General features: G+C 39.4%; 1 protein-coding gene across 1 annotated transcript; it reads left to right on the forward strand.

Moving 5' to 3' along the window:
- The first annotated feature begins 20,379 nt into the window (after nucleotides 1-20,379).
- On the forward strand, nucleotides 20,380-27,531 carry LOC134220462 (uncharacterized). The gene is made up of 5 exons (XM_062699519.1): nucleotides 20,380-20,521; nucleotides 20,587-20,769; nucleotides 25,232-26,433; nucleotides 26,497-26,557; nucleotides 27,019-27,531. Exons 1-5 carry the CDS (start codon nucleotides 20,419-20,421, stop codon nucleotides 27,300-27,302), a joined length of 1,833 nt encoding a protein of 610 aa, XP_062555503.1. The 5' UTR covers nucleotides 20,380-20,418; the 3' UTR covers nucleotides 27,303-27,531.
- Nucleotides 27,532-27,741: the final 210 nt, after the last annotated feature.

Below are 27,741 nucleotides of genomic sequence, written 5' to 3' on the forward strand. Positions count from 1 at the left end.
AAAAAAGATTGTGCATTTGAGAGCATGATGGCTTCTAGCAACGAATCATTCATTCATTTATTTAGTTTACATCTAAGCAGATAACACTGAATCAACAGTTTGACGCCACAATACACGGTTCGAAGCCGCATCTCTCCATTCTCGAATGCGCCCCACGCTCGCCAAGTCCTCCTCCAGCATTGTCCATGTTTCATATCCGTAGAGGACAACCGGTTTTATTAACGTCTTGTATATGACACATTTGGTGCGGTGGCGAATCTTTTTCGACCGCAGTTTCTTCTGGAGCCCGTAGTAGGCCCAACTTCCACAGATGATGCGCCTTCGTATTTCACGACTAACATTGTTATCAGCCGTTAGCAAGGATCCGAGGTAGACGAATTCCTCGACCACCTCGAAGGTATCCTCGTCTATCGTAACACTGCTTCCCAGGCGGGCCCTGTCGCGCTCGGTTCCGCCCACAAGTATGTACTTTGTCTGTGACGCATTCACCACCAGTCCAACTTTTGATGCTTCACGTTCCAGGCGGGTGTACAGTTCTGCCACCTTTGAAAATGTTCGGCCGACAATGTCCATGTCATCCGCAAAACAAATAAATTGACTGAATCTGTTGAACATCGTACCCCGGCTGCTACACCCAGCTCTCCGCATGACACCTTCTAGCGCAATGTTGAACAACAGGCACGGAAGTTCATCACCTTGTCTTAGTCCCCGGCGCGAATCGAACGAACTGGAGTTTTCGCCCGAAATCTTCACAGGGAAGCTGTTCTCGTGTATAATTTTCCATAGCTCTACTCGGTCTATACTGTCGTATGCCGCCTTGAAATTAACGAACAGATGGTGCGTTGGGACCTGGTATTCACGGCATTTTTGAAGGATTTGCCGTATAGTAAAGTTCTGGCCCGTTGTCGAGCGGCTGTCAACGAAGCCGGTTTGATAACTTCCCACGAACTCATTCACTAATGGTGACAGACGACGGAAGATGATCTGGGATATCACTTTGTAGGCGACATTAAGGATGGTGATCGCTCGAAAGTTTTCACACTCCAGCCGGTCGCCTTTCTTGTAGATGGGGCATATAACCCCTTCCTTCCACTCCTCCGGTAGCTGTTCAATTTCCCAGATTCTGACAATCAGTTTGTGCAGGCAAGTGGCCAGCTTTTCCGAGCCCATCTTGATGAGCTCAGCTCCGATACCATCCTTACCAGCTGCTTTATTGATTTTTAGCTGTTGGATTGCATCCTTTACTTTCCTCAAATGAGGGCTGGTTGGCTTCCATCGTCCGCTGAACTGATGGAGTCATCCCCTTCGCATCCCCTTGACATTAACTCCCTGTACTCTCATTGCCATTTGAAGGTTCCTCGAAGTGCTGCTTCCACCTTTCGATCACCACTCGTTCGCCCGTCAAGATGCTCCCATCCTTATCCCGGCACATTTCGGCTCGCGGCACGAAGCCTTTGCGGGATGCGTTGAGCTTCTGGTAGAACTTGCGTGTTTCTTGAGAATGGCACAGCTGTTCCATCTCCTCACACTCCGCTTCTACCAGGCGGCGTTTCTTCTCCTGAAAAAAGGCGGGTCTGCTGTCTCCGCTTTCGTCTATAACGTTCCACTTTCTGCCGGGTACCTTGCTGCAGCGCGACCGCCCGCGCTGCGTCCTTCTCCTCCAGAATCTGTCTGCACTCTTCGTCGAAATGTTGCTTCGTTGCTGAAGTTATTAACATAAATAAAAGCTGCTTCAACGTGCTACCTTGAAAGGTATACCCGTTTAAAAATAGTTTTTGAAAACTATAAAAACTGATATGGTTCCTTGAAATGAAAAGATAGCGATTTGCTTTCTTGTTTTGACCACATGTTTTTTCGAAGCATCCACAAGTTTGTAGAACGTTGGAAAAATGTAGAAATTAAAATAATTAAAATTATAGCGAAAATATGAATTTCAAGAGGGCACTTACTTTGTACCCTTATAACTTTGTGAACTTCAGAGATAGAAATTTGTTGTCTCCGACAAAATGTATTAAAATAGTTATTTCTACAATGTCTCCATTCCATATACATAATTTTAGCAACAAAATATGTTTTTTTCTCGGGGTGCACTCTTTTAAGTTAATTTTCAATACTCCTCAAATAATGTACTCTAAAAATAAAGACACACTCCAGAAGACATCAAAAGTCTCAAATTTCCCACTCTCTCACTGTAGGAGTATGTACTAGTACAGTGATCCCCAAAGTGCGGGCTGCGGGCCGCATGTGGCCCTCGAAGCCTTTTGCTACGGCCCGCGAAGGATTTCAGAATATCGCATTAGATGTCACGAAACGCTTTTCATCAAACCCAGTTGTTTGGGAATCTGGCAAGCTCACATCATTATGATGTTTAAGTACCATCATGATTAATTAAATTATTCATCACTTCATAGATGTTACGATAGACAAAAACTGTAATGGTATTATAACAATTGGAAAAATAGCCACATATATGTTCTGCAAACTAAGTTGAAAACATGTTGTTGCGAAAAGATGTTTCTCGTGTCAAGTTTGTTACAACGTTCCAACCAACCAATTATATTACGTGAAAAAGATTTTATTTTTAGGTACTGCACTATTGTGCGAATTCAAATCATGCGGGTTGAAATGCGCCAATCCGAGGCCAAAATGCGCCAGCCTAAATATGTAAATACCTAACAGTTGTGAAACTTACAGAAGACTCAAGTAACAATTAATGTGAAGTCCAATTCTCGTTTGCACTCAATTGGAAGCTTGTTGAACGGTAATTTTTTTTTTTGCGAAATTGTCGTGTAATAAGTTGATGTGTGCATATTAGATATGTTTATTCCATAATTTATTTGGTGCGCGCATGTGACCCTGTGCATCACGGAGCCAAATCACTATGTTCTATTCACGGTTCATGTATCACCCATTCAATAAATTCCTGCAGTAAAGACTTAAGGTTTACATGAGTAACCTACAATCCATTGGATTGTATCGAATATGGTATATACCCTTTGTGATTCGTAGAATAGAATTTGTTCACAGCATAGCTTCTTGATTTTCCAAGAAATCTCTGGAGTTAGGTCATAAGGTCTACACGAGCAACAAAATATCCATTGGATTGATATAAACATGTTACATTCCCTTGGTGATACAATAATAAAAAACGTTCAAAGCATAAGTTCTTGGTCGTCCAAAAAAACCCTGGAACGATTAGGTCTAAATCCGTAACCAAAAAATAATTGGATTATTTTTAACATAGCTCATGCCCTTTGTGATACATAGCATTGAATGAGGTCACAGCATCGGTTCTTGGTCATTCAAGAAAATTCTTGAGTAAGAACTTTCGGTCTACACTCGTTACCAAAGATCAAATATGGTATATGCCATTTCAGATCCATAGAATAAAATGTGTTCACTGCATAGGTTCTTGGTCGTCCAAGAATACCATGGAGTAAGGCCTTCAGATATTCATGCGTAACCAAAGATCATTTGGATTGTTTCAAATATAGTACCCCAGTCAACACAAGATCGTATATGATACCATAAAAGATGCTAAAGTGGAGGCGATATAGGCACTTCCCCATACAAGATGTACGTATATTGCCTCCACTATAACATCTTATGTTGCATCATATACGACTTTGTGTTGACTGGAACTTGTCCTGTCTTACAATACATGGTTGCCCGTGTAGACATGAGTGCCTATCTCCAGGGATTTCTTGGATGACCGAGAACCGCTGCCGTTGATATATTCTATTCTATACATCAAACGAGCATGTACAATATTCAAAATCGTCCAGTTTATCTTTGGTTACTCATGGATATCTGCAGTCCTTACTCCAGGGATTTGTTGGAATAACGATGATCAGAAAGAGCACATTCCAAATTTAAAACAGTCCAATAACTATGTGTGTATATCTTGAGAACTTATTCCAAGGATTTATTTAAAGACAAAGAACTTAAACTGTAAATCCTTTCCATTCTATGCATCACAAATAAACATGTACCATATTTTAAACCACCCGATTGATCTTTGAATAATCGTGTAGAATGGAAGGCCTTACTTCAGCAATATTTGGGATGTCCAAGAACTTCTGATATAAACACATTATATTCTACATATCCAAAAAGGAATGTACCATATTTAAAACAGTTCGATTGATCTATAGCTACGCGTATAGATCTTAAGGCCTAAATCCGAGTTCTCTTGAATGACCGAATATCTCTTACGTTGGATCATTTTTTTTTCTACTCATCCAAAAGGGCATGTACCATATTTCAAACATTTTGATTGATCTGGCTAATTGTAAGGCCAACACCAGGGATTCATTGGATGATCAAACATCTATGCTGGAAAAACTCTATTCTGAGTAGTCTCCACACTATTCACTTCTCTCCCTTCTCGCGTTGCCTCTCTATATTCTCTAAATTCACTCTTTGCTTCCACCTTGCACTTCTCACGTCTCATTTCGCACTTCTCACATCCCTTTTATCAAATCTCATATTCATCTTCTTGCTTTTTCATTTCTCATTTTTCACACAAAGTATATTTTGTTTATTACTCTCACAATTTACTACTGGCTTCCAACTTTTCACTGATCAGAACCCATTTCGCACTTCTTAAGTTTTAGTTAAATTGTGTGTTTTTGTATGAAAAATGTAGTATTATCTCCACTCAGCACTACCGCAACTATTGGTGCAAAGCATTGAAAAAAAAGATAAGTGTTATTCTTAAAGTAAAAAACCGACATTGAGGTTTACAGAGCAAACAAACCAGCTTTCCATGGAAATACGTACTTTTGTGAAATAAATTCCGTTTTTGCAACAAATGAACTTTCTGATTAAAATTCATTAACCCACATGCATTCTAAAATGCTCATTATATGGAATGTAAACTTTATTTTCAAAGTGAAAAGCCGAAATTCAGCTTTGCAGAGAAGAGAAACCAAATCTCGCGTGATTTTTGAAAACGTCAAAAGTCCAAATGAGAGACTCTCTTTCATTACGCTCTCTTTCTAGGCTAGTTTAAAATTTGTTGCAATATTTTCACCTCAGCACACTAGACAAAGCTATTTTCTTCAGGTCGGTACTGGAAAATCCAAGGTAAATGTTAGTATGGCTTTGTAATAGTTGAAAGAGAAAATAAACAAAGAGAGCCTCTCTTTTGGACTTACGACGTTTTCAAAAATTATGTGAGAAATGTACTTTTGTGAATTAAACTCCGCTTTTCACATCAAATGAACGTGTCAAATAAAATTCAACAATTCATTAGGCATCCGGAAGTTCCTCCAGGAATTCCTCAGGAAGCTCCTCCAGAAATTCCGCCGGAAGCTCATCCGGAAGTTCCTCCTGAAGCTTCTTCGGAAGTTCCTCCGGAATTTTCTCCGGATGTTCCTTCGGATTTTTTTCCGGATGTTCCTCCGGAAGTTTCTTCGGAAGTTCCTCCGGAAGTTTCTTCGGAAGTTCCTTTGGAAGTTCATCCGGAAATTCCTCCGGAAGTTCATCCGGAAGTTCCACCCAAGGTTCCGCCGAAATTTCCTCCAGAAGCTTCGCCGAAAGTTCCTCCGGAAGTTCATCCAAAAATTCCTCCGGAAGTTCCTACAGGTATTTCTCCGAATGTTCCTCCAATAATTTCTCTGACAGTTCCTCCAGGTATTCCTTCGAAAGTTTCTTCACAAATTCATTCGGAAGTTCTTGCAGGAATTCCTCCGTAATTTCTTACAGGAATTCTTCCGAAAGTACTTCCAAGAACTCCTCCTGAAGTTTTTCCAAAAATTCCTCCAGGATTTCTTCGAAAAGTTTCTTCAAGTATTCTTTCAGAAGTTCTAGCAAATAGCATAGCATAGCATAGTTATGGTGTATTTCGTTTATTGGGCACTAGTGATACTCATGTTTTTCTTTTGAAATCTCCAATCAGATTACTATCGGAAACAAGGTGGATGTGATCTTTGATTTCAATCTAGGACAAAAATCACAAAAGCATGAAAATTACTACTCTTGGCCACGCTCATCTTCAATCAACTTGGGAGGAAGTGTTGATGTTGATGAAAGGGTGTCAGGCCATTAAGTCGAAGGCCGTTAGGCCGAACGCCATTTGGCCGAAGGTCATTAGGCCGAATGGTCATTAGGCCGAACGGTCATTAGGCCGAACGGTCATTAGGCCGAATTAGCAAAAAGAAACAAGAAGTGAAAAATGAGAAGTGCTATTTTCACCTTACCCCTTCTTCCTTCTCCCTTCTTGTATCTTCCTTCTTCTTTTTTCATTCTTCTTACTTCCTTCTTCCTTATTCCTTCTTCCTTATTCCTTATTCTTTCTTCCTTATTCCTTCTTCCTTCTACCTTTTGCCTTCTTCCTTTTCCCTTCTTCTTTCTTCTTTTTTCTTCCTTCCTCCTTTCCTCTTCCTTCTTCCCCCTTCCTTCTTCCTTCTTCCCTCTTCCTTCTACCTTCTTTCTTGTTCCTTCTTCTTTATTCTTACTTCTTTCTTCCGTTTTCTTCCTTCTACCTTCTTTCTTCTACGTTCTCCCTTCTTTCTTCTTCCTTCTTCCTCCTTCCCTCATCCTTCTTCCTTCTTCCTTCTTTCTTCTTCCCTCTTCCTTCTTCCGTCTTCCTTCTTTCTTTTTTATTTCTGCTTCTTCCTTCTTTCTTCTTTCTTTTCCCTTCTTCCTTCTTCCTTCTTCCTCCTTCCCTCATCCTTCTTCCTTCTTCCTTCTTCCATCTTCTTTCTTCCTTCTTCCTTCCCGCTTCCCTCTTCCTTCTTCCTTCTTCCCTCTTCCTTCTTCCTTCTTCCTTCTTCCTTCTTCCTTCTTTCTTCTTTCTTTTTGCTTCTTCCTTCTTTCTTCTTTCTTTTTCCTTCTTCATTCTTCCTTCTTTCTTCTTCCTTCTTCCTTCTTTCTTCTTCCTTCTTCCTTCTTCTTTCTTCCTTCTTCCTTCTTCCTTCTTCCTTCCTCCTTCTTCCTTTTTCCTTCTTCCTTCTTCCTTCTTCCGTCTTCCTTCTTCCGTCTTCCGTCTTCCTTCTTCCTTCTTCCTTCTTCCTTTTTCCTTCTTCCTTCTTCCTTCTTCCTTCTTTCTTCTTCCTTCTCCTTCTTCCTTCTTGCTTCTTCCCTTTTCCTTCTTGCTTCTCCATTCTTCCGTCTTCTTTCTTCCTTTTTCCTTTTTCCTTTTTCCTTTTTCCTTCTTCCTTCTTCCATCTTCCTTTTTCCTTTTTCCTTTTCCTTTTCCTTTTCCTTTTCCTTTTTCCTTTTTCCTTTTTCCTTTTTCCTTTTTCCTTTTTCCTTTTTCCTTTTTCCTTCTTCCTTCTTTCTTCTTCCATCTTCCTTTTTTTTATTTTTCCTTCTTCCTTCTTCCTCCTTCTTCCTTTCTACTTCTTCCTCATTGCGCACTACTCACTTCCCACTCCCCAGTTCTCACTCGGCCTAATGGCCATTCAGCCTAATGACCGTTCGGCCTAATGACCATTCGGCCAAATGGCCTTCGGCCTAATGACCCAGCATCGTTTGAAAGTTTCTCAAGGAATTCCTCGGGATACTTAGCATAGCATAGCATATGTGATTGTACAAATCGTGGGTGGCTATACAATGCTCAATTGAGCAATCTACTGTATATTGTCGCAAATTGGTACTTGGCATTAGTACCTTTTCCTATCCAGTAGCAGTTATATACCTGGCCACGTCCTTACAATCATGGAAGGAAGGGAAGGAATGTTAGTTCAACGTCTACTAGTGAAGATGTAGGGAACCCATACTACCTTCATAGATGTCTCGGGAAGGAAAATTATTGTTAGTGGGTAAGATGAATAATAGGGAGCTCTATTTGACAATATAGAGCGTTTGTCAATAACAGTATATGCTGAAAAATTATTAAAATATATTCATCAATTTACTTACGACCCGTCCAAAGAAGGACAAAGTAACCTGAATCTTATGAATGTTTCGCATCATATACAAAATACGTTCAACCTCTTATTCAAACTTATTCACTGAACATTAAAAACAGTACCAAAAACTCGGATTTTACGAATGCTCTAAATCCTATCTGAAACACGTCCGATCACACACCAATTGTTTACTCGCTCGGCTGCGCGAACTATCAGGAATTTCTCGAGATACTTCTCCAGAAATTCCTCGGAAAGATTTTGCAAGATTTTTTCCTGAAGTCCTAACAAATGCTATCCAAATTCCTCTAGCACTTTTTCAGGAGGTTTCTTCAAGAGTTTCTTCGGAAATTCCTCCAGAAATTCTCCCGAATTAGTTCGTCCAGGAGTTAGTTTGAAAGTTTAACCGGGAATTCTTCGGGAAGCTTCTCCACGAATTCTTTCCGGAATTTCTGAATAAATCCATCCAAATTCTTCCAGCAATTCCTTAGGAAGTTTCTTCAAGAATTTCTACGCAAGTTCCTCCAGGAGTTTCTCATTAGGGATCTTCTAAAAATTCATCCGGAAGTTCCTCCAGGAGTTTCTCCCGGAAAACCTCCAAAAATGCTTCCGAATGTTGCTCCAGAAAATCCTCCGGAAGTTGCTCCATGATTTCTTTAAAATAATCTTGAAAATATTCTTACGGAAGTAGGTTTCATTTGGAACTATTTAGGAAGTTTCTCCAGGAATTCCTCGGAAAGTTCCTCCAAGAATTCTTCCCGGAATTCTTCAGGAAATTTCTTTAATAATTTCTTCGAAAGCTCCTCAGGGAGTTCTTCCGGAAGTCCCTCAGGTAGTTCAAGTAATTTCCAGCGGGCAATGTCATTGACTGCGGGATTACAACGTTCATAAGTAATTGTTCAGATCACAGATTTTTATCAGTAAAATGAATTACAACATTTTAAGTCTCTGTTTAAATGTGTGTAGTTGAAGTAATCCCGGCAATTCCCACAAAATCTTTTTTGCCTTTCGCGTATACTTTGTATACTATAGATGATACTATAGATGACTTGCGGACCCTCCGTAGACTGCGTGGTTGGCGACGTGTAGCCATGGACCGAGCCGAATGGAGAAGACTCTTATATACCGCACAGGCCACTTCGGCCTTAGTCTGAATAAATAATAATTGTATACTATATACAAAGTATACGTAAAGGCTTGAAACATATGCTTTCTGTTCGTTGCCACCAACAACAGCTTATGCGCCACTCTCCTTAGAGAGGCTGCTGAGGCTTGTTGTCTCGGCCCGGTTGAGACTCTTAAAACGGGCAAGTTGATAGAATTCAAACACACGATCTCACTTCGCTTTGTTCCAAATTTCCAACGTCAACCAAAGAATCGTTCCATAATCTAATCCAAGCACAATCAATGAAAAAATACTACTCGATAAAGGACGGATTCATAATTCGAAATAAATCTCATAAAAATCTCAATTACTTTCGACCAAAGGCAAAATGCTTACAGGCATGCTTGATTTATTGATGCATTCAAAACTTTTAAAATAATCTAATTCTTATGAGCGCTCATCGGATGCATATTTAGACCTAATTATAACTTTTCCCTTTTGGGTTTCACAAAACTTTAGCTTAATACTAGATTACTAACCCTAGGCTAACCTGATACTAGAGCTCGGGATGTAACGGCCATAAACGACGATTCGATGATATCCGTTCGACGATCGTCGCCTTTCTGGGAAACGTCCCTGGTTCGCCTATGCTTAGGCGTTCGGCGTGAAGTAATCGTCCGTCTTACTCTGGACTCCCCTTAAGCGTTTCGCTGACTGTATCGTGACCGATGGGTGCGTGTCACGACTATCCTGACGGTAGGCCGGTGTAACTTGGTAATGGCTTTGGTTACACTCCTGGCCACGTGGTGGCGTTCCGCTTGCTTTGCGTTTGTAGCACGATGTAGAATAGTTGCGCAATGAGGTAACGGTAATGACGGTTATACCCACGGGGTGGCGTAATGACGTGGCCACGCGTTGTGCGACAACTCACAATGTAGCACGCTTGTCTCGACACTTAGGGGAGAGTAGGGAGCTTGGACACCGACCAGACGACTTTCGAGGCGGTCGGAACGAGGGGTTGAACGATCCGTGGAACTGACTCGTCCCGCACAAGGGCCCACGATGAACAGTGGGAAGCTGTTCAATGACAAATTATTTAGTTTTATCAACTCCATCTTTGCGGCCTAGTTCTTACCTGACACGGAGGACACCAGCTTTCACCAGGTGTCGGATACTCCACGTGTCGCGATTACGGATCACTATCCTTCAACTAGAGAAACAACCTAATTATAGTTTTAACAAATCTTCCACTAGTTATAGTTTCACCTACTTCGGTTTATGTTATAAACTTTTACAATTTCCGTAGTAAGACTCAATTGATCACTATTAATTAGGCTTCGCTTTGATTATAGGCCAATAACTATAAAACACTCTGCTATGGACTAGAGCCACCGAGATAATGTCGAGATTTCGCGTTTATAAAACTTTAGTCGACCGGAATCCGCACAATAAATCAATATTTAAATATAAATAGGATTTGAGGGAACAGTATCGGTAGTGTTTTCTTATTCATTTTAACATTCGGCTTCTCCAAACCTAGCTCACCACATTTACAGAAGGTAGCTATTGTATTTTTTTATGCAAAAAAAATCAATGCGAAATCGGCAAATGCGTTGTGCGCCTGTTTGGAGTGAGGTATCAATTTTCTATAAGAAAAAAAGTTAAATGAGATCTAGCGGAACTCAAAGTTTGACCTTAAACGCGAAAGCCTCAATAGTCTCATATCTCAGAAACAGGTGGCGCGTCAGCTTGCTGATTGGAGCTTTGACGAAGCATACGGCTAGGGATGATTAAATTGTTACAGGCTATAGGATCACTCCAAACCCGAACTTACCATAGTGTTATATACCAATCGATTTAGCTCGACGAATTGAGGCGATGTCTGTACAGTATTAGACAAAACATTTGCAATCAGTCAATCCCAATCATGATACTCTACATTTAAGGTTTATAAAAAGTGAAGAAAAATGTTTTTATTTTGTAGAAACAGCACTTTTCATGTTTATTATAACAAAAAAAAATCCTCATTCTTAAATAACAATTCATGAAAAAAAAACAAAAATTCAATATTTTCCTCCTGGACAAAACAAGTGCAACTTCGCGTGTTGTTTACCAAATTCAGTTTCGATTTTAATATTTCGTAGCGAATCTTTTATTTTCAATTACGGACTTGCATCTGCGAGGCATAGACTCGATCAGGTGGTCAATGAAGTTATGTGGAATTGCTGCCCAAGCCTTTTGAATTTGTACAATCAACTGATCCTTATTTCGCACACCCTCACGATTAATTCGCTGATTCACGATCTCCACAGGTTCTCGATAGGGTTCAGATCCGGAGATTGCGGCGGCCAGTCCATCACAATTATTTGGTTATCCTTAAACCACTGTTTGACCACTTTGGCGGTGTGCTTGGGGTCGTTATCTTGTTGGAATATCCATTTTAATGGCATATTCCATTCAGCATAAGGCAGCATAACATCTTTCAGGATGTTATTGTACATGTAACGGTCCATGATTCCATCGATTCGATGAATTGGACCAAGGCCGTTTGCAGAAAAACTTCCCCAGACCATCACATTGCCTCCACCATGCTTCACCGTCTTCTGGCAGTACCGTGAATCTAAGTGTTTTCCAGTCGGTCGACGTACATGGCAAATCCCGTCGCTTCCGAAGGTGTTGAATTTTGATTCATCGCTGAACAGCCATTTCTGCACATCCCAGCCAATATGAGATTGAGCAAACAGGAGTCGTTTCTTCTGGTTCCTAAGTGAAATCAGAGGTTTTTTCGAAGGGCGTCGAGAGAATTATCCGGCTTCAACGGCACGTCGTCTGATTGTCCGGTCCGATACAGATAACTGTAAATCCGTTTGCACCTTGAAGGAAGATTTAAAAAGATCCTTCTTAATACATCTGGCGATCATAGAATCCTCTCTTGCGTGGTGGACCGTGGTCTTCCACCTCTATTGTCCACAGAAATCTTCCCAGTTGAACGAAATTTTGAGCACAGTCTTGAAACGGTCCATTTATTGAGCTGGTATTTGTCGCAAATCGTTTTTTGTGACATTCCGCTCTTGTAATCATCGATTACTTGAGGCTGTCAGGAGGCCTTGGATTGGAATTACATTAGGCCATTTTGGTGCCTAATAACATAAATATATGGAAAACAAGAGTATTGACCTTTCTCAATGTCTATCATGTAATATTTACCTTGTTATGGTACAATAACGCAAGTAAGATCACTTTTGTCAACAAACGAATCCTTTTCCCTCTTATTTAAGCACTTCTATAGAAATAAGTCCAAGAAAGCGAGAAGTTGCACTTGTTTTGACCAACGCAAAATGGCTCTTGTCAACAAAACACTGTCAGTTGACAGCTGATTGCTGCAATAATCATGTAGCATACATCTAGACTCCTGAACCGTCAACTGCAGTAACTTGCTCGATTTCGATTTAGAAGCATTGAAGTTTACTGATGCTTTTTATGATTGCTCGATTTGAGTTGCACATGTTTTTTCCAATACTGTATGTATGTATGTATGTGTGTGTACAAAAAAAATGTGAGACACACTTTTTTGTACTTAGCCTTATCCGAATTTCTTGCAACAGGTTCTATTCGATGGAGTTCTGGAGTTATTAAAAAAACATTGTTTTTCCCCATTTTTCCCAAAGGAAAAAAATCCCCTTAGAATAAAAATATAAAATCAATTTTTTTTCAAAGGCTGCTGCAATGCATTCAAATGAACGCAAATAAATGTGAATTGATGGAAATAACTGAATCTATCTCCCTAAAGTGCAATTTTGACCTCTCTTATGTGCTTTTCTTGTTTTATAATACACGAGAAAGGCACCATCACCGCTAGGTGGATTATTCTGTTTTTTTTAATATTGCTGCAATGCGTTCAAATGACCGCAAATAGATATGAATTGATGAAAAAAGTAATATGTATCCCCCTAAAGTGGTATTTCGACCTCTTTTTCTTATATTTTCAATGCGCGAGAAAGCCACCACCAATGCTAGGTGAATTGATTTGGGTTTTTTCCCTGATACTGCACCTTAATTTCGTTCCTGGATATTTTCCCTAAAATTTTCCTTCTTGAGTTTCTCCAGGAGTTTCCGCGTTTTACTTCAAGAACTCTTTTATAAGCCCTTTTATAACTTCACCAAGACATTTATTTTGAAATTTCCCCAGGAATTTCTTAAGGTATACTCCAGATCTTCATGAATTGCTCCGGTATATTCCTCCAAGCGGAATTCATGATAGAATTGTGAGGTTATTCTAAGGAGTTGTTAAAAGATTTCTTGAAATCCTTATTTGAAAAATCCAATTTGCAAAGGAGTTCCTGATTTGAATCACTGGTGAGCTTCTAGATGAATTCCTCGAATACATCTAAATTTTACTAAAATAATTTCAGAAGAAATTCCAAAAGAAATTCAAGAAGTTGATGTATTTTCAAAAGTAGTTTATAAGAAACTTGAAAAAAATCTTTTTGAGTTTCCGAACTAAAATAATTTGCTTTTTCAAAGAAAATCTGAAATAGAATCATTTAACAAATTCTAAAAGAAGTTTCTTGAAGTTTTCTAGGAGCAATTCCTGAAATGACTGAAAAACTATTGATGTCTTGGACTGCGTTTTGTTTCCTGATTTAAAATCAAATTAAACTTGAAAGCGATAGAGGTTCAATCAAAGTTAATTGCCGATTTTATAAAAAAATGCAAAAATGTCGGCAAACATTTTTTTTGACAAACTGTTTATTCGGTGAATGACGGTGTACTTTTCCCAACACCAATTGTGATCAGAGCATAAAATATTCACTTTCGTGAAGCCTTCGAGTCAATTGAACGTCGGGATTAGATCTATACGTGTATTTATTTAAATCATCAAACATGTGATCAGTTTTACGATTATTTAATAATTTGCGATATTTGAATAAATACTCACCGACCCATATTCATTCCGAAAATTGACGGTGCAGAGCCAAATATGAATATCTTTAGAAGTGAAGTGGCAAAGAAGACCGATGGGCTTCATAAAAAAATAATCTAATATTTAAAGCTCTGATTGTGAGTGCTTCGACATCCGATTTGATAATCTCGGGCTCGCGAAGGTCTTCGTAGCTTAGTTGGTTAAAAGCACCAGTCTAGCGTACTAGAGGACATGGGCTGGAGACCTATCGAAGGAAACTGGTTACATCCAATACATTTACACTAGACTGGCCCAGCTTAGTATGGGGAAAAAATATGTTGTCGAATTCCACGGGGGGCCCACACACAAAAAAAAAAGTAATTTTAAATTAGACGTATTTGAAAAAAATGATTTAATATTTGAAGACGTAATTTAGGAATTGACACAATTTTACGTTTTAGTTGACGCACACAAATCTGAAAGTGTGAAATTTCGATTTTACATCTAAGATATCACAATTTTATATCTCGGCAAAGAAATTCACCACATGCACATAAATTTGTGTTGCAGTGCACTTTTTTTTCGGTGTAGAGTGACGGGAAATTACATGAACCCAACTTGGTCTGCGCTTCTTGTGAAAAGTTTATCGTCATCGGTGGCGAGTGGTTCAAAAAATTGTGCCGAGGTAATAAAGTGTAAAAAATGGTGTTTAAGTGCAAAATTTGTGATGTAGAAGTAGAAAACATCGAATATTATGTAAAACATGTCCGGTTGCATAAAAATTATAACCGATTTGAGTGTCCTATCGAAGATTGTGCCGTGATTTTCAAGTCCTTAGCGTCTTACCAGACGCACCTTCGTCAGCGTCATGTTGGTCGTAAAAAAGATTTCCAAATGGAATGTCCGGATATATCTTGCGATTTTGAATGTAGTGATTTTAAAATAATGACCAAACATGCTATGCGACATATATCAGAAGGGCACCCTATATGTTGTCCGCTGAAATGCCGTACCGGAAAACCATTTGCGACAACAAACAGTTTGAAGATCCATAACATGTATTACCACCGACGAGCTTGTATTAAGAAGGAAATCTCCAAGCCTCAACCTCCACAGGCGGAAGACAGCTGTGCTGCAACCGCTAAGCATATGCGGTATTTCGAAAAATTTCGTTTCAGGTGGTTCGAAACGAAATTCCGCGGAATTTCGCGGAATTTGAGCATGGCGAAATCTGATTTTTTCATTTCGTTTCGTTTCGTAAAATTACAAAAATTTCGCTAGAAAAAACCAGCTTTTAACGAAATTTAACGGAATTTCGCGGAATTTCGAAACAAATTTAAACTTCAACCATACTTTATATTATCAAAAATTTTGGCTGCGCCGCTGAACTAAACCATAATACTATTCTCAAAACCATAGTTATACAATTTTTTCTATTAACGCTCACTTTTCTTCTTCAATGGTTCTACATCCCAACTGGAACTTGATCTGCTTTTCAACTCAGTATTCTATTAGTACTTCCTCAGTTATTGATTGAAAACTTTTCTATGTCCACCATTGCATGAGTAGGTATCTTGTTTTTTTTTCCTAAGCAATGGAGGGGGAATCTGCTCAACAGACATCCTGGGTTGGACGTCTAGGGAGTGCGGGGTTAGGGACCTTCAGCAAACGAGAGAGGCAGGACTACATCCCCGACCCGCTAAACCGTTTCCATTGCCGCCAAGCCCATCGTCTCTTCGGTACAACCAGAAAGTAATGCTTCAAAGGGGGGCCAGTGCACAACGGGCCTCGAGTTTGGCTGCATGTACTTGCAGCACCAAACATCTTGACTCGCTTTTTTAGAAGAAGACCATGTTATCGTGCAAGCGCATTGCCGGCTTCCCAGGTGGCCTTACCACGCCCTATGTCCTCGGAAGGTGGGAAGGATCGACTTCACGCCTGCTTCCCTCTGCACGGCTGGTATCAAAGAAGATGATGCCGCGTGCACCCCAAATTGACCTCTCTGCGATATGGCCAATTCGTCAACAAACAGAGGGACTTGCCGACGTTGTGCCTACGCCTGCCCCAGCCTTGACGAGAACCGCTTTCCGTCCTCGGGCTCGGAACCCGCCTGGTTGACCGACGCCGCGCGGCCGTTGACCATGTTGTTCTTCGCGCGGCCACTTGTTCGATAAAAGGATCGAGTTCGACCACAGGGCTGGTATGCCCCATGAAGCTGACTCCGAGCCCTTGGACCACCTCTTATTTGAGCCATTCCTCGAGTCCACGCGCCACCCGAGCAGCACAAGTAAGACATTAATGGTTGCTGCAACTTGATTGTGACCAAATCTGGTCACATATGAGTTGCAGTAATCTACATGGTGTGCTGCTAGGGCACCTCCTGTGAAGCTCCGAGACAATTTGGACAATAGCCGATAAAACGGCGTTCCAGCCAACTTCATCTTTACACATCCTCCGGACTAGGTTGTCCATCTACCCTTAGTGGAACTGTCCCACGCACGCTGCCATTTGACCCGGTGGTTTTTCCGCTTTTGGCAATATGACCAAGCTCTGCCTTTTCCATACTGCAGGGAAGACTCCCTCGCCCAGGAATTTCTGCATGACAAATCTGAACATCTCGGGAGCCTCAGCAATGGCCGCTTTGATGGCCAGGTTCGGAATACCATCCGGTCCTGGCGCCTTACCTACACTAAGGGACTGTGCAATCCCCGCAAGTTCCGCCACAGTTGCTCTTCCCTCATCGGCCACCCTGACCCCTGGCAGCTCCACAAAGTTAGGCCAGAGACTTGGGTCATGACGTGGGAAAAGCCCCGCGATGATCCTCTCAGCATCTCTGAAGACCGCTCTGTAGGGGCCATCGCCCCACGTGTCTTGGCCATTACGACGCACTTTGACACAGGCCCTTGAAGCAGGTTTTTTGCTTGATCTTATCTCAGTCTTCAGACACGCTCCTCTTCTGTGCGTGCACGCTGCATCCGCCTTCGTGCCCGTAGGTAGGCGCGGCGCAGGTTCGCAATTGCTTGAGTCCACCAGTAAGCCGGTGGCCTCCCATTCCTAGGGTGGACTTTCCTAGGCGTGGTGGCATCGCATGCACGCGAGAGTACTGTTACCAGCTGCTCGCCGCTCAGATCGAGAGTATTGTGCTCGCTGCGGAGCGGTTTTTAAACACCTCGTTGTCGAAGTACGATGTCTTCCACATACGAGGGCTAGGCCTCGCCCCTTCTTCCGTCCGCTGAATGCTGGTCGTATAGTAGATACTGTAGCGAACCGCCAGGTGGTCGCTGTGAGTGTAGCCATCATCTACCCTCCAGTTTGAACTACTCGTTTGACCAGGGCTCCAGAACGTAACGAATGTATCTTGTGTGGCAAGACATCTTTGACCAGACCGAGAATCGAGCTCGCCATTTCCGGATTTGCAATCCTACGCCTTTGCTCGCATAGCTATTTGAGATGCTTACTACATAGCCCCGTTCGGAGTTGACAAATGCGTTTTTAGTTTTCTTCTAAAAAGCATCCTCAGTATTTTGTTAGAAATATCCAACAGGAACGAAAAGTATCTTTAACTATCCTATTTGTGTAAATGTAACCAGATATGAATCAGTTCACTATAACTTTGTCAAAGATGGAAAGTCGTGTCGTGGATTCCAAGCGCCCTTTTGAAGTCCGAAGCAAGTGAATAACTTTTTTTTTATCCAGAGTAGATTACACCCAGTTCTTTTTATACACGGTTGGATTTTACTCGATTACGACCTTTAGCGTCAATGAAACTATGAGTTAACCCTATGAAAAAATTCACAAAAAATTAAAGAAAATTCAGGTGAAATTAGGTTTTTAACGAAATTTGAAACGAAAAATCAAACAATTTCTATATTTGTATATACTTACTAATATAAAACTGAACTGATTGATCAAATTCGGGAGCACACGCTCCACGATGTATTGCTTTCAAAGCGGCACAAATGCTGGGGTATTGCCTTATTGGCAATGGTATATAAACGGGAATGAGGCGATTTATTACAGACTACTACTTCTCTTATTATAACTCTATTTATCGCAAAACAGTTATTTGACTTTGAAAAGTGAAATCGAAATTCCGTACATAATATCAAACCAATTTAATAAAAATTCCGCGGAAAAAAAAATAAAATTTCGTTTCGTTTCGAAAAATTTCGAATTATATGGACCCTGATTTCGTATCGTTTCGAAGACTCGAAAGTAAATCTATATTTCGTTTCGTTTCGTTTCGAATCAACATAGAAATTTTAAATTTCGTTTCGTTTCGTTTCGTTAGGAAAAAGTGTGTTATCGCATACCCTTAGCAACCGCTGACGATGGCCAGGTTCCAGAAACGTCCACAAAGCAAAACAAGGAAGAGGAAAGGGAAGACAAAGTGGTGGAAGATTTGATTTTGGTTCGGAAAAGCATTGAAAAGATGTTTGGAGCCTTGTTTCTTAAGTTGGTTTCAAAAAACCACGTCACAGAAGTGGTGATTCAGGAAATCGTAGAGGCGCTGGAAGAAGCTACTGTGGTGGCAAAGAAACATCTGCGGTTGAAGTGTGAGAAAGTGTCGGATGAAATCAATCTCTGTGTCGAATCAAAGGGAAAGCTTGTGCGGTGGATGTGCTCCGATAATTTGTTTGACAATCTGTTTGGTCCAGGCGGAAAGTTCCGTTCGACCCACATGCGAAAAAAATTTTTCCAGGAAAATTTTTCATACGTTTCACCGTCGTTAGTAGAACTGCAGAAGGACAGCGATCACAACAATTGTTTTTACTATTATGTTCCCATTTTAGATACTCTATCTTCAATGTTGAACGATAGTAAGGTATACAATGCCGTCTTCCGTGATAAGCTTTCTGTGCCCGGACACATGACTGATTATGTCGATGGGCTTAAGTATCGAAACAGTAACTTTTTTGGCAAAAAAACTATTAATTTGTTTATTTACCAAGATGCTGCAGAAGCCGTGGTAAACGCCATTGGAAACGCTGCCGGACGCCACAAATTGGAATGTGTATACATGGTGGTAGGGAACCTCGATCCGCATTTGCGAAGTTTATCAGAAAATATACAGCTTATTTTGTTATGTAAATCGAAAGATTTTACTTATTTTGGTGCGGATAAGGTCTTGAGAAGACTTATCGAAGATTTGAAGACACTCGAAGAGTCCGGCATTATTGTTCATGGTGGGGGCTTTGAAGAAAGGATTTTTGGTTCTGTGTTTATAACTATGAACGACAACTTAGGGGCACATCACATTGCAGGACTAACGGAGAACTTTTCTAGAAGCTCCTACTTCTGTCGATTTTGTTATATTGAACACCAAGCATTCCACGACAACTGTTTTACTATTGCTGACCAACGAACCCCCCAATCCAATGCTCATGATGTTGAAATAATAAGAAGTACTCCATCGGAAAAACCTTACCGTGGAGTGAAAGCGACTTGTATTTATAATGAACTCAATCACTTTCAAATGTTCCACTATGGTGCAGCTCCCTGTGTTGCTCACGATTTGTTCGAAGGGTGGGCTAATGGTGATATATTTTTGATTTTTCGCAGACTAGTAAAGGAAAAAGTTGTCTCAACTAACTTCTTACAGGCGAGAATCAATAGTGTCTTCAAACAACTCGATTTGAAAACTAAGATTGTTTTGGATTTTACTAGAAAGACTAAAAACATAAAAGCTAAAGCTAGTGAAATATGGTATTTGATACAAATCCTCCCTTTTATATTCATTAACAAAGTAATAGATTACTGTAATCCATTGATTACAATGCTGATTCTACTGAAGCAGCTGACTGACATTATAACGTCACCAGTAGTTTGCGAAAATCAAATTCAGTTGCTTGCATCTCTCATAAGAGAATATCTGGAGCTAAGAACACGAGAGTTTGATGTGCCTTTAAAACCCAAGCACCATTTCACTCTTCATTACCCGCATCTAATTCTATGGTTGGGACCTTTGATGAACTTCTGTACTCTCTTTTGTGAACGCAAACACTGCTTTTTCAAACGAGCTTTGCGAAGTACACTTAACTTTAAAAATGTTGTTAAATTCTGCAGTGAGCACCATCAATATTATCAGGGGTGGCTCAATACAAAAAACACAAGATTTGAACGTGATTTTCTTGTAGAAAAATTTGTTGAATCTTATAAGTATCTGCCAAACTCGTATAAGATATGCTTGTTTGATTTTGGGTTACTGAGCGAAGATAATACTTATGCTGAGCAAGTTTCGTATTGTGGATACACTTACAAAAAGGGAAACTACTTGTTTTTGAATCACGACGTATTCGGAGAACGTTTCTTTGTACTACGAATTCAACTAATAATTTATGAGAGAAGCTCCGAAATTCTCTTCTACGGTGAAAGACAAGCAGTGCAGAACATACACGAGCAAGGGTTGTTCATAGTGCAAGAAGAAGCGATTTGTACGGAGGTCAAAAACATAAAGGAATTCATTGATCGATCACCGTTGCTTTCGTATCACGAGAATAATACAGAATATCTTTACATTAAGCACGCAATCCCCATTCTAAACTAACTCGAAAATGAACACAAACACGCTGGTCGTGTTCAATATTTGTGACTCTACCCGTTTGCACCGTGTTGCAATACCAGCATTTGGAACCATTGCCAGTCTAATCCAACAAGGTAATTATACTTTTCAAACCATACATAATTAAACATTGACTAACCTTGGTTCATTTCAATTACAGGATCTATCGCCTTAGAAAGAAACATCGCGAGCATTACAACGGAGCAAGATGGATGTCGAATTACATCGGACTTGGTGCTCAACGTTTACAAGGACAAGCTTTTCATGCTCCTCGATGCGGATGAGATGTGGACTCCTGTTGTCAACATACATCCTCTCGTAGAAAATGCTGCTAATCCAACCGGTAAATATGAAACATTCTCATTATATAGCACTATTTCAGTTATTCACTTCTGTTGACACTTTCTTAAAAAACTCACAGAACTCACAAATATACACTTCGTTGCATGCGCTCTAGAATTTTTCTAAAAATTTTTCTGATGTAATAGTTACACATTTTGGAATATTTAACATGCCTACAACTACTGTTTTCATGGTTTTCCTTATTCTGTAGAAAATAATAAACAAATGGAAATATTTCAATGTAATGCTTTTGATGCATCGACTGATTTTGCCAGAAATTCACATATCGTTTGTTGCACCGATGATTTTTGAAAAATAATCATCGATAAACTCCGACAACATTAAAATTTAATTTTCTGATAGTTACGCAAAGAAGATCTGCTTAGGGGTCGTTCAATAATTATGTCATAAGTTTTAGGGGGAGGGGGTCTACGATTTTGTGACAGTACATGTACTAGGAATACAAAAAAGCGACAGGGGGGAGGGGGGGTCTAGAAATCCCAAAAAGTAGTGGACATCATATTTGAATCGTCCCTTACGCTGATTCTGAGTGATGTTTATGTTATTACGTTGGCAACTTACATTTTTGTTCAACCCTCCAAGTGACTTCACGAGAGTGTTCACTTTTGAAGCTTTCAAATTCAATGACCAGGCTACCTACAGAGTTCGAATAAGTTAGTATCTTGTTGTTACTTTATTGGGAGGTGTAGTGAAGTGTTTTTAAGGCTGTTTCTAAATCAAATCTAATACATTTTAGTTCTTGTGTTTGAATTTGCCATTATAAATATCAGGCGATCACAATATTTACGCCTTACCAACAAACATTTGATTACTTTGCTCGTTATAGGTAGACGGTATGACAGTTCAGTAGGTAGATATTATTGTCTTTATTAAAGATAGTCTCGCAATTATTTTCTTGTCGCCTTGTACACGCCACGGTACAAATACTACAAGTGAATCCTTAGTATTAGATAAACCGATTCGTAAATACAATTTATGTTCTTCGCCCAGCTTTGTAAAATTTTAAATTTGTTTGGGAGCTCTAGCTTCACGGCTATAAGAGGAGTTAATATGATATTCTGATGTAACTGAACATATACGTATTTCGATTTTACCTGCAATGTTGTTTTCACTGTCGTGTACTTGACTCGACCTTTTTCACTGGTCGGTGATCTATTCCACATTTTAGCAGTAGATCAATATTTTTGGTATATTCTACTGTCTTAATGTGGAATTGACCACAACCAGTGAAGACGGTCTGTCAACTCTATTAAGTAAGAGATACTACCCAAATAACCAAAAGTTCCTTTAAGAGTACGTTTATCGCGTTATAACATCGACATTGTATTGGTCTATGGTTATAATACTAATGACACACTGGTGGTATTCGTACCAAGGTACAAGAATCTTGAAATGAGTGCTATATCGATTAGATAGTCTTGGCATTATTTTCTTGCCACCTTGAACCATGCTACAAATAAGACAGGTGTGTCTTTAGTATAACTTGTATAATTGACCTTTTCCGTCAAAAAATTGTATTCACTCAATCGACTCTGTATTTTATTTAAGGTCAACTTTCCCGAGGAGTATTTTCTTAGTATTTTTTTAATTTATAAAGAACTCCGCACATAGGACACGTTTACGTTGCATTTGACACATTTCCTATGGGAAAACTGTCAACCGCAACGCAAACGTATCATACGTGCGCGGCTCTTAACAAAATATTGAAAAACTGTTGTTTTTCAAGATTGTCCTAACATTCGCCCGATTTTGAATGTGCAGCACTATCTTGGTTTATGTTTTCGATTTTAAAAATATTTACTGGTTAAAAAGAAGTGTTCTCCGGTAAAGTTGAACATAAATAAGCCAAAGAATCGACTGAAACAGTAAAACAAGATACAATTTTTGAGGAAAAAGTATTTTTTTCGATAAATAGGTTTCATGTAACACTGCCGAAACTTAGCTTGTTTACAACCGCTACCAAGCAAGCCCTACAACTCGCAGATGGCCTGGGAAGGGATCGTCGAGCCCTTGGACATAGTCCCTGCTACGTGGGTATTCGTCCTTAAAACGGTTAAAACGGTAAAACGATTCAATACGGTTGGGTCATATATGACCCAAGACGAAAATCAGCTGTCAAAAATCAGTTTTGAGAGAGAGAGATCCTTTTTTCTTTAGCAAAAATGTTCAAAATTAACTGCTCCACGCAGGAAATATTGCACAGGTCAGGATACGGGCACTACGATGATCTAGAGCATCTAAACTATCCTTGAGTTGTAATTTTGATGTTCTTAGGAAACAACACCATACTTTACCATATTCTTGTTAAATAATTGAAATATAAATGCTTAATGAAAAAAATCTGTGCCTGCCCAGCGGTATAACAGATCTTTTGCAATATCTACGATACTCCAAATCGTCCTTGAATTCAGATCTTAATATTCAAATTGATCAACAAGAAGATCTACGATGTCTCAACTATTTTTATGAGTTGAAAAAGCTCCACGGGACTTCGTTACATCATTACAAACTACAGAATTCGTTTGACTACGAGACTCCAAACTATCCTTGAGTACAGATCTTAATGTTTCAATCGATCAACATGAAGATCTTTGATGTCCTCACTAGTTTTTTGAGTTGGAATAGCTCCAAGGTACCTAGTAACACCATTTCAGACGCTCCACAGAATTTGTTCAATATCTACGACACTCCAAACTGTCCTTGAATACAGATCTTAATATTCAAAACGATCTTCAAGATCTTTGATGTCTCAACTATTTGTATGAGTTGGAATAGCTCCACGGGACTTCGTTACACTATTATAGACACATTACAGAATTCGTTGAACTTTCACGACACTCCAAACTGTCTTTGAGCTCAGATCCTAATATTCAAATCGATCAATAAGAAGACCTTTGATGTCCCCACTATTTTTATGGGTTGGAATAGCTCCACGGTACCTCGTCACACAATTACAGACATACTACATACTTCGTTCGACATCTACGACTCTCCAAACTATCGTTGAGTACAGATCTTAATATTCAAATCGATCAACATGAAGATCCTCGATGTCCCTACTAGTTTCATGAGTTGGAATAGCTCCACGGGACTTCAATAAACCATTACAGACACACTACAGAACTCGTTCGATATCTACGAAACTCCAAACTATCCTTAAGTACAGATCCTAATATTCAAAACAATCAACATGAAAATCTTCGATGTCTCAACTATTTTTATGAGTTGGAATGTAATGTAATGTAATGATGTCCCATGAGGCTTCTCAAGCTAACATACAAGCTCGGAAACCTGTGGATTACTCTGTTGATACTGTAGACCTCTAATATATGAACTCAAGAATGCTTTGGAGTGCCGTAGATATTCTGGGAATGTTATAATTTTCATATACTATTGTAATGATGTCTCATGGGGTTTTTGCAACTGATACATAAGCTAAGTAGTTGTTGAATCAATCTGTTTGTCTTATAGGCCCCCAAGATCTGAATTCAAGAATGGTTTGGAGTACCGTAAATATTCTGGGAAAATTGTATTTTATATATACTGGTGTAATAATGTCCCATGGGCTTTACCATCTAAAACACAAGCTCGTCTACTTTGGTCTTGTAGACCTCCAATATCTGTACTCAAGAATTGTTTGGAATACCGCAGATACTCTGAGAATGTTGTGATTTGTGTATACTGGTGTAATGATGTCCCATGGGGTTGCTCCAACTATCACACAAGCTCAGGACCCTATGTATCACTCTATTGGTGTTGTAAACCTCCAATATCTGAACTCAAGAATGGTTTGGAGCACCGTAGCTATTCTGGGAATGTTGAATTTCTTATATACTGATGTAATGATGTCTCATGAGGCTTCTCCAACTAACACACAAGCACCGTCAATATCTGAACTCAAGAATGGTTTGGTGTTCCATAGCTATTCTGGTAATGTAGATTTTTTTTTAAATACTGATGTAATGATGTCCCATTGGGTTTCTACAACTAACACACAAGCTCAGGAACCTATCAATCACTCTGTTGGTCTTGAAGACCTCCAGAATCTGAACTCAAGAATAGTTTGGAGTGCCGTTGATGTTCTGGTAACACTGCGATTTGACAAAAATAGTTCAATTATGTCTCAATTACCCATTGCCAACTTCATATTACGATTGAGGCCCCGTAAAACGCTTTGTTGTTTATGTAGATCATCAAGATCTGAACTCAAGGAAAGTTTGAAAGTCCTAAAAGATTTCAAAAAAAGTATTTTACCCTATATTTCTACTTTTTTATGGTTTGCATACGTTTTTGAAGCAGAATGTCCAAAATTTATGTTGAAATACGACGAAAAAAATCCGTATTGAATAGGTTAAGTCACACAATCAAAAAATCGACAAAGAAAAAAACGTGTAATAACATAATTCTTTGAATTTTACTCCAATTTCCATATATTCTTACAGAAACAATGTTAAAAACCGCCACTACAAATAGCATACAACTGTACAGTTCTGATGACAACCTATTCAGCAACAAACGTGCAGATCAAGAGAGCAGTGCTTCGATATTCTTACAGCAAATTCAGGATCAATCAAGGATTGTCACTGTTCTTCCAGGTACCAGCAAAACCCCAGTCACTTCTGAAGCCATACTGAACCCTGAGATTGACATTCAGGATGCACAACTTCAAAATAATGCAACTCAATCGACCAACGAAGTTCTTGTTCTTGAAGAGCAAGTCGAAGAGGCTGTTGGATATGATGAAAATTGCAATCCGAATAATCCGGAGAAAAGGCCTTCGGAAGATATTAGGCTTATTATGAGCTCGAAGAAACACGCTTCTTCTGAACTAAAGTTCCAAACCTTCGAGGTGAACTGGGAAAAGATCAGTGATAATATCATAAGTCGCCTTCAAAATTTTCAAAAATTTAGGGATGAAAACCCTAGTCAGTGTGTCCCAAAACTTCTCCAAATGACAAAAACTGATTTGAGTGGGCTTGCGAATTCGGTGGTCGATCAATTACGAATGATTGACACCCAGATACGAGCAGATGTCATGGGAACAGTGTCGAAACAAATTCTCAATGCTTTCCCGTGTCTGAGCTTCGTAGACGATGACGGCTATGGATCAGGAACTGGTCATGTGTGGCTAAAACACAAGATGATTAATAGAAACTCATATCTTAATCGTTTTAAGGAGCCGTACGTAGCGAAAGCAGATTGCATAGAACTTCGAAGGAATCGAAACGTAAGAGCGGGTACTAACAAACAGTATTGGGAACACACGAATAACGAATGCGGCAAAGACGTAATTTCGAAGCTCTCGCGTGATGAACCAGCTTTATTAACACACGAGTTCCTACAAGCATCACAGTCTTATGTTCGATATCGGTACGATGAAAATATTCCGTTGAAAGACATCTTGGGAAAACTTCCGGTCCTCAGAAGAAGGATCCTTCTATACTACCATTTCGAGTGCGCAACGGGAGTATCAGCGGATTCCTTGGAGAAGTACTATACGGCTAAACGTTCAAAAATAATTGACTTTTCAAAGACTAATCGAAAGATCGAACCTCTGGACACAATAACTTCAGACTACAATATTTTCGAATATTTGTGCAGATTGCTTGGAGAAAACATCGAAGACATCGTTATCCTCAAAGAGGTAAGTAAAAACAAACATTACTTAATGAATGTATGAAAATAACCATTTATTTTTATCTTGTAGATTGGTACAAAGATGGTGGACATAACTCTCAATTGCTCTGGGCCTGTTATTGTTGCCATAGGTAATTGAAACAAACTCAGTTTTGAAGCAAAATTAGTAGGTACCATGTAGACACAATGCATATCATTTGTTATTTGGGACATGTGAAAATTACATCTTAAGGACAAGTCTCCCGTTATTCAAATTTGAAACTACTCGCGTTTTCAAGGGTACACCAGTCAATACCGAAGCAACGTACAACAGTTATTTTTTTAATTATTTTTTTTTATTTGCTCCATCGCATGCGTAAAATAAACAGCTGTGCGTCGCTTTCGTATTAAGTGGTGTGCTTTTGAAAACGCAAGTTGATTCAAATTTGGATTCCGGGAGGCTTGTCCTTAAAGGCGATTAAAAACCTACACCCAATTAACGAAGATTGATGACATTATACAACATCTGTGCAGAATACTTGAATAAATAAGACCAACGTTGGGAAAATGGAATACTATTTTACCAGTTTTGTCTTCTAATTTTTGTTTTTAGATTGCGGAAATGACGAGCGAATGTACTATGTTTTCGCCGATCAAACTCGACTGAGCGAAGGAACCAAAAATGTGGTCACTGCCGTAGCTGATTTGATGTGCATCCATTATGTACATAACTTCATGTACATGAAGCAAGTTTCAAAAATTTTGGAATTCGTCCAGGAATACTTCCTCAAGATTCTGCCTGCCACTGGATCAAAGTCTAATGCGACCCGTAAAGGACAACAGCAAAGAGTTGTGAAACGAGTCATCGCTGCCATCGCTAACTATTCATCGTCGTAATTTAAATGGATTTACGAATAGCTAGACGTATTGGAACAAACATAGTTTAAGATTACTCATACCACCTCATATGTACTGTAATATCCGAAATGCTTTTTTTTTAACAATAATCGCCCGAGGTAGTAAATTGAACCTCAAGAGGGATTTTCAATGTTATTATTAATATTTTTTATGATTTCCAAGTCGTAAAAGGTTTGTTTTAGTATGTTAACTTTAAATATGTTAATAAAACTCCTGGCTTTTGAGAAAACTCTATTTATTTCAATGTTTGAGATCACAGATATTTCACCGACATTATCTCCTCTTTTACCGTCAAAATTAACTATATTTTATAATAATGAACATTGTTTTGGCTTAAGTCTACCGTGAGAGATCAGTTAAAGTGGGTGTATGAATCGGTGTATTTCTGGGAATATTCATTACAATAAACATAACCACA

This window comes from Armigeres subalbatus, chromosome 3 (genome assembly GCF_024139115.2).
Source record: "Armigeres subalbatus isolate Guangzhou_Male chromosome 3, GZ_Asu_2, whole genome shotgun sequence".
NCBI lineage: Eukaryota > Metazoa > Arthropoda > Insecta > Diptera > Culicidae > Armigeres > Armigeres subalbatus.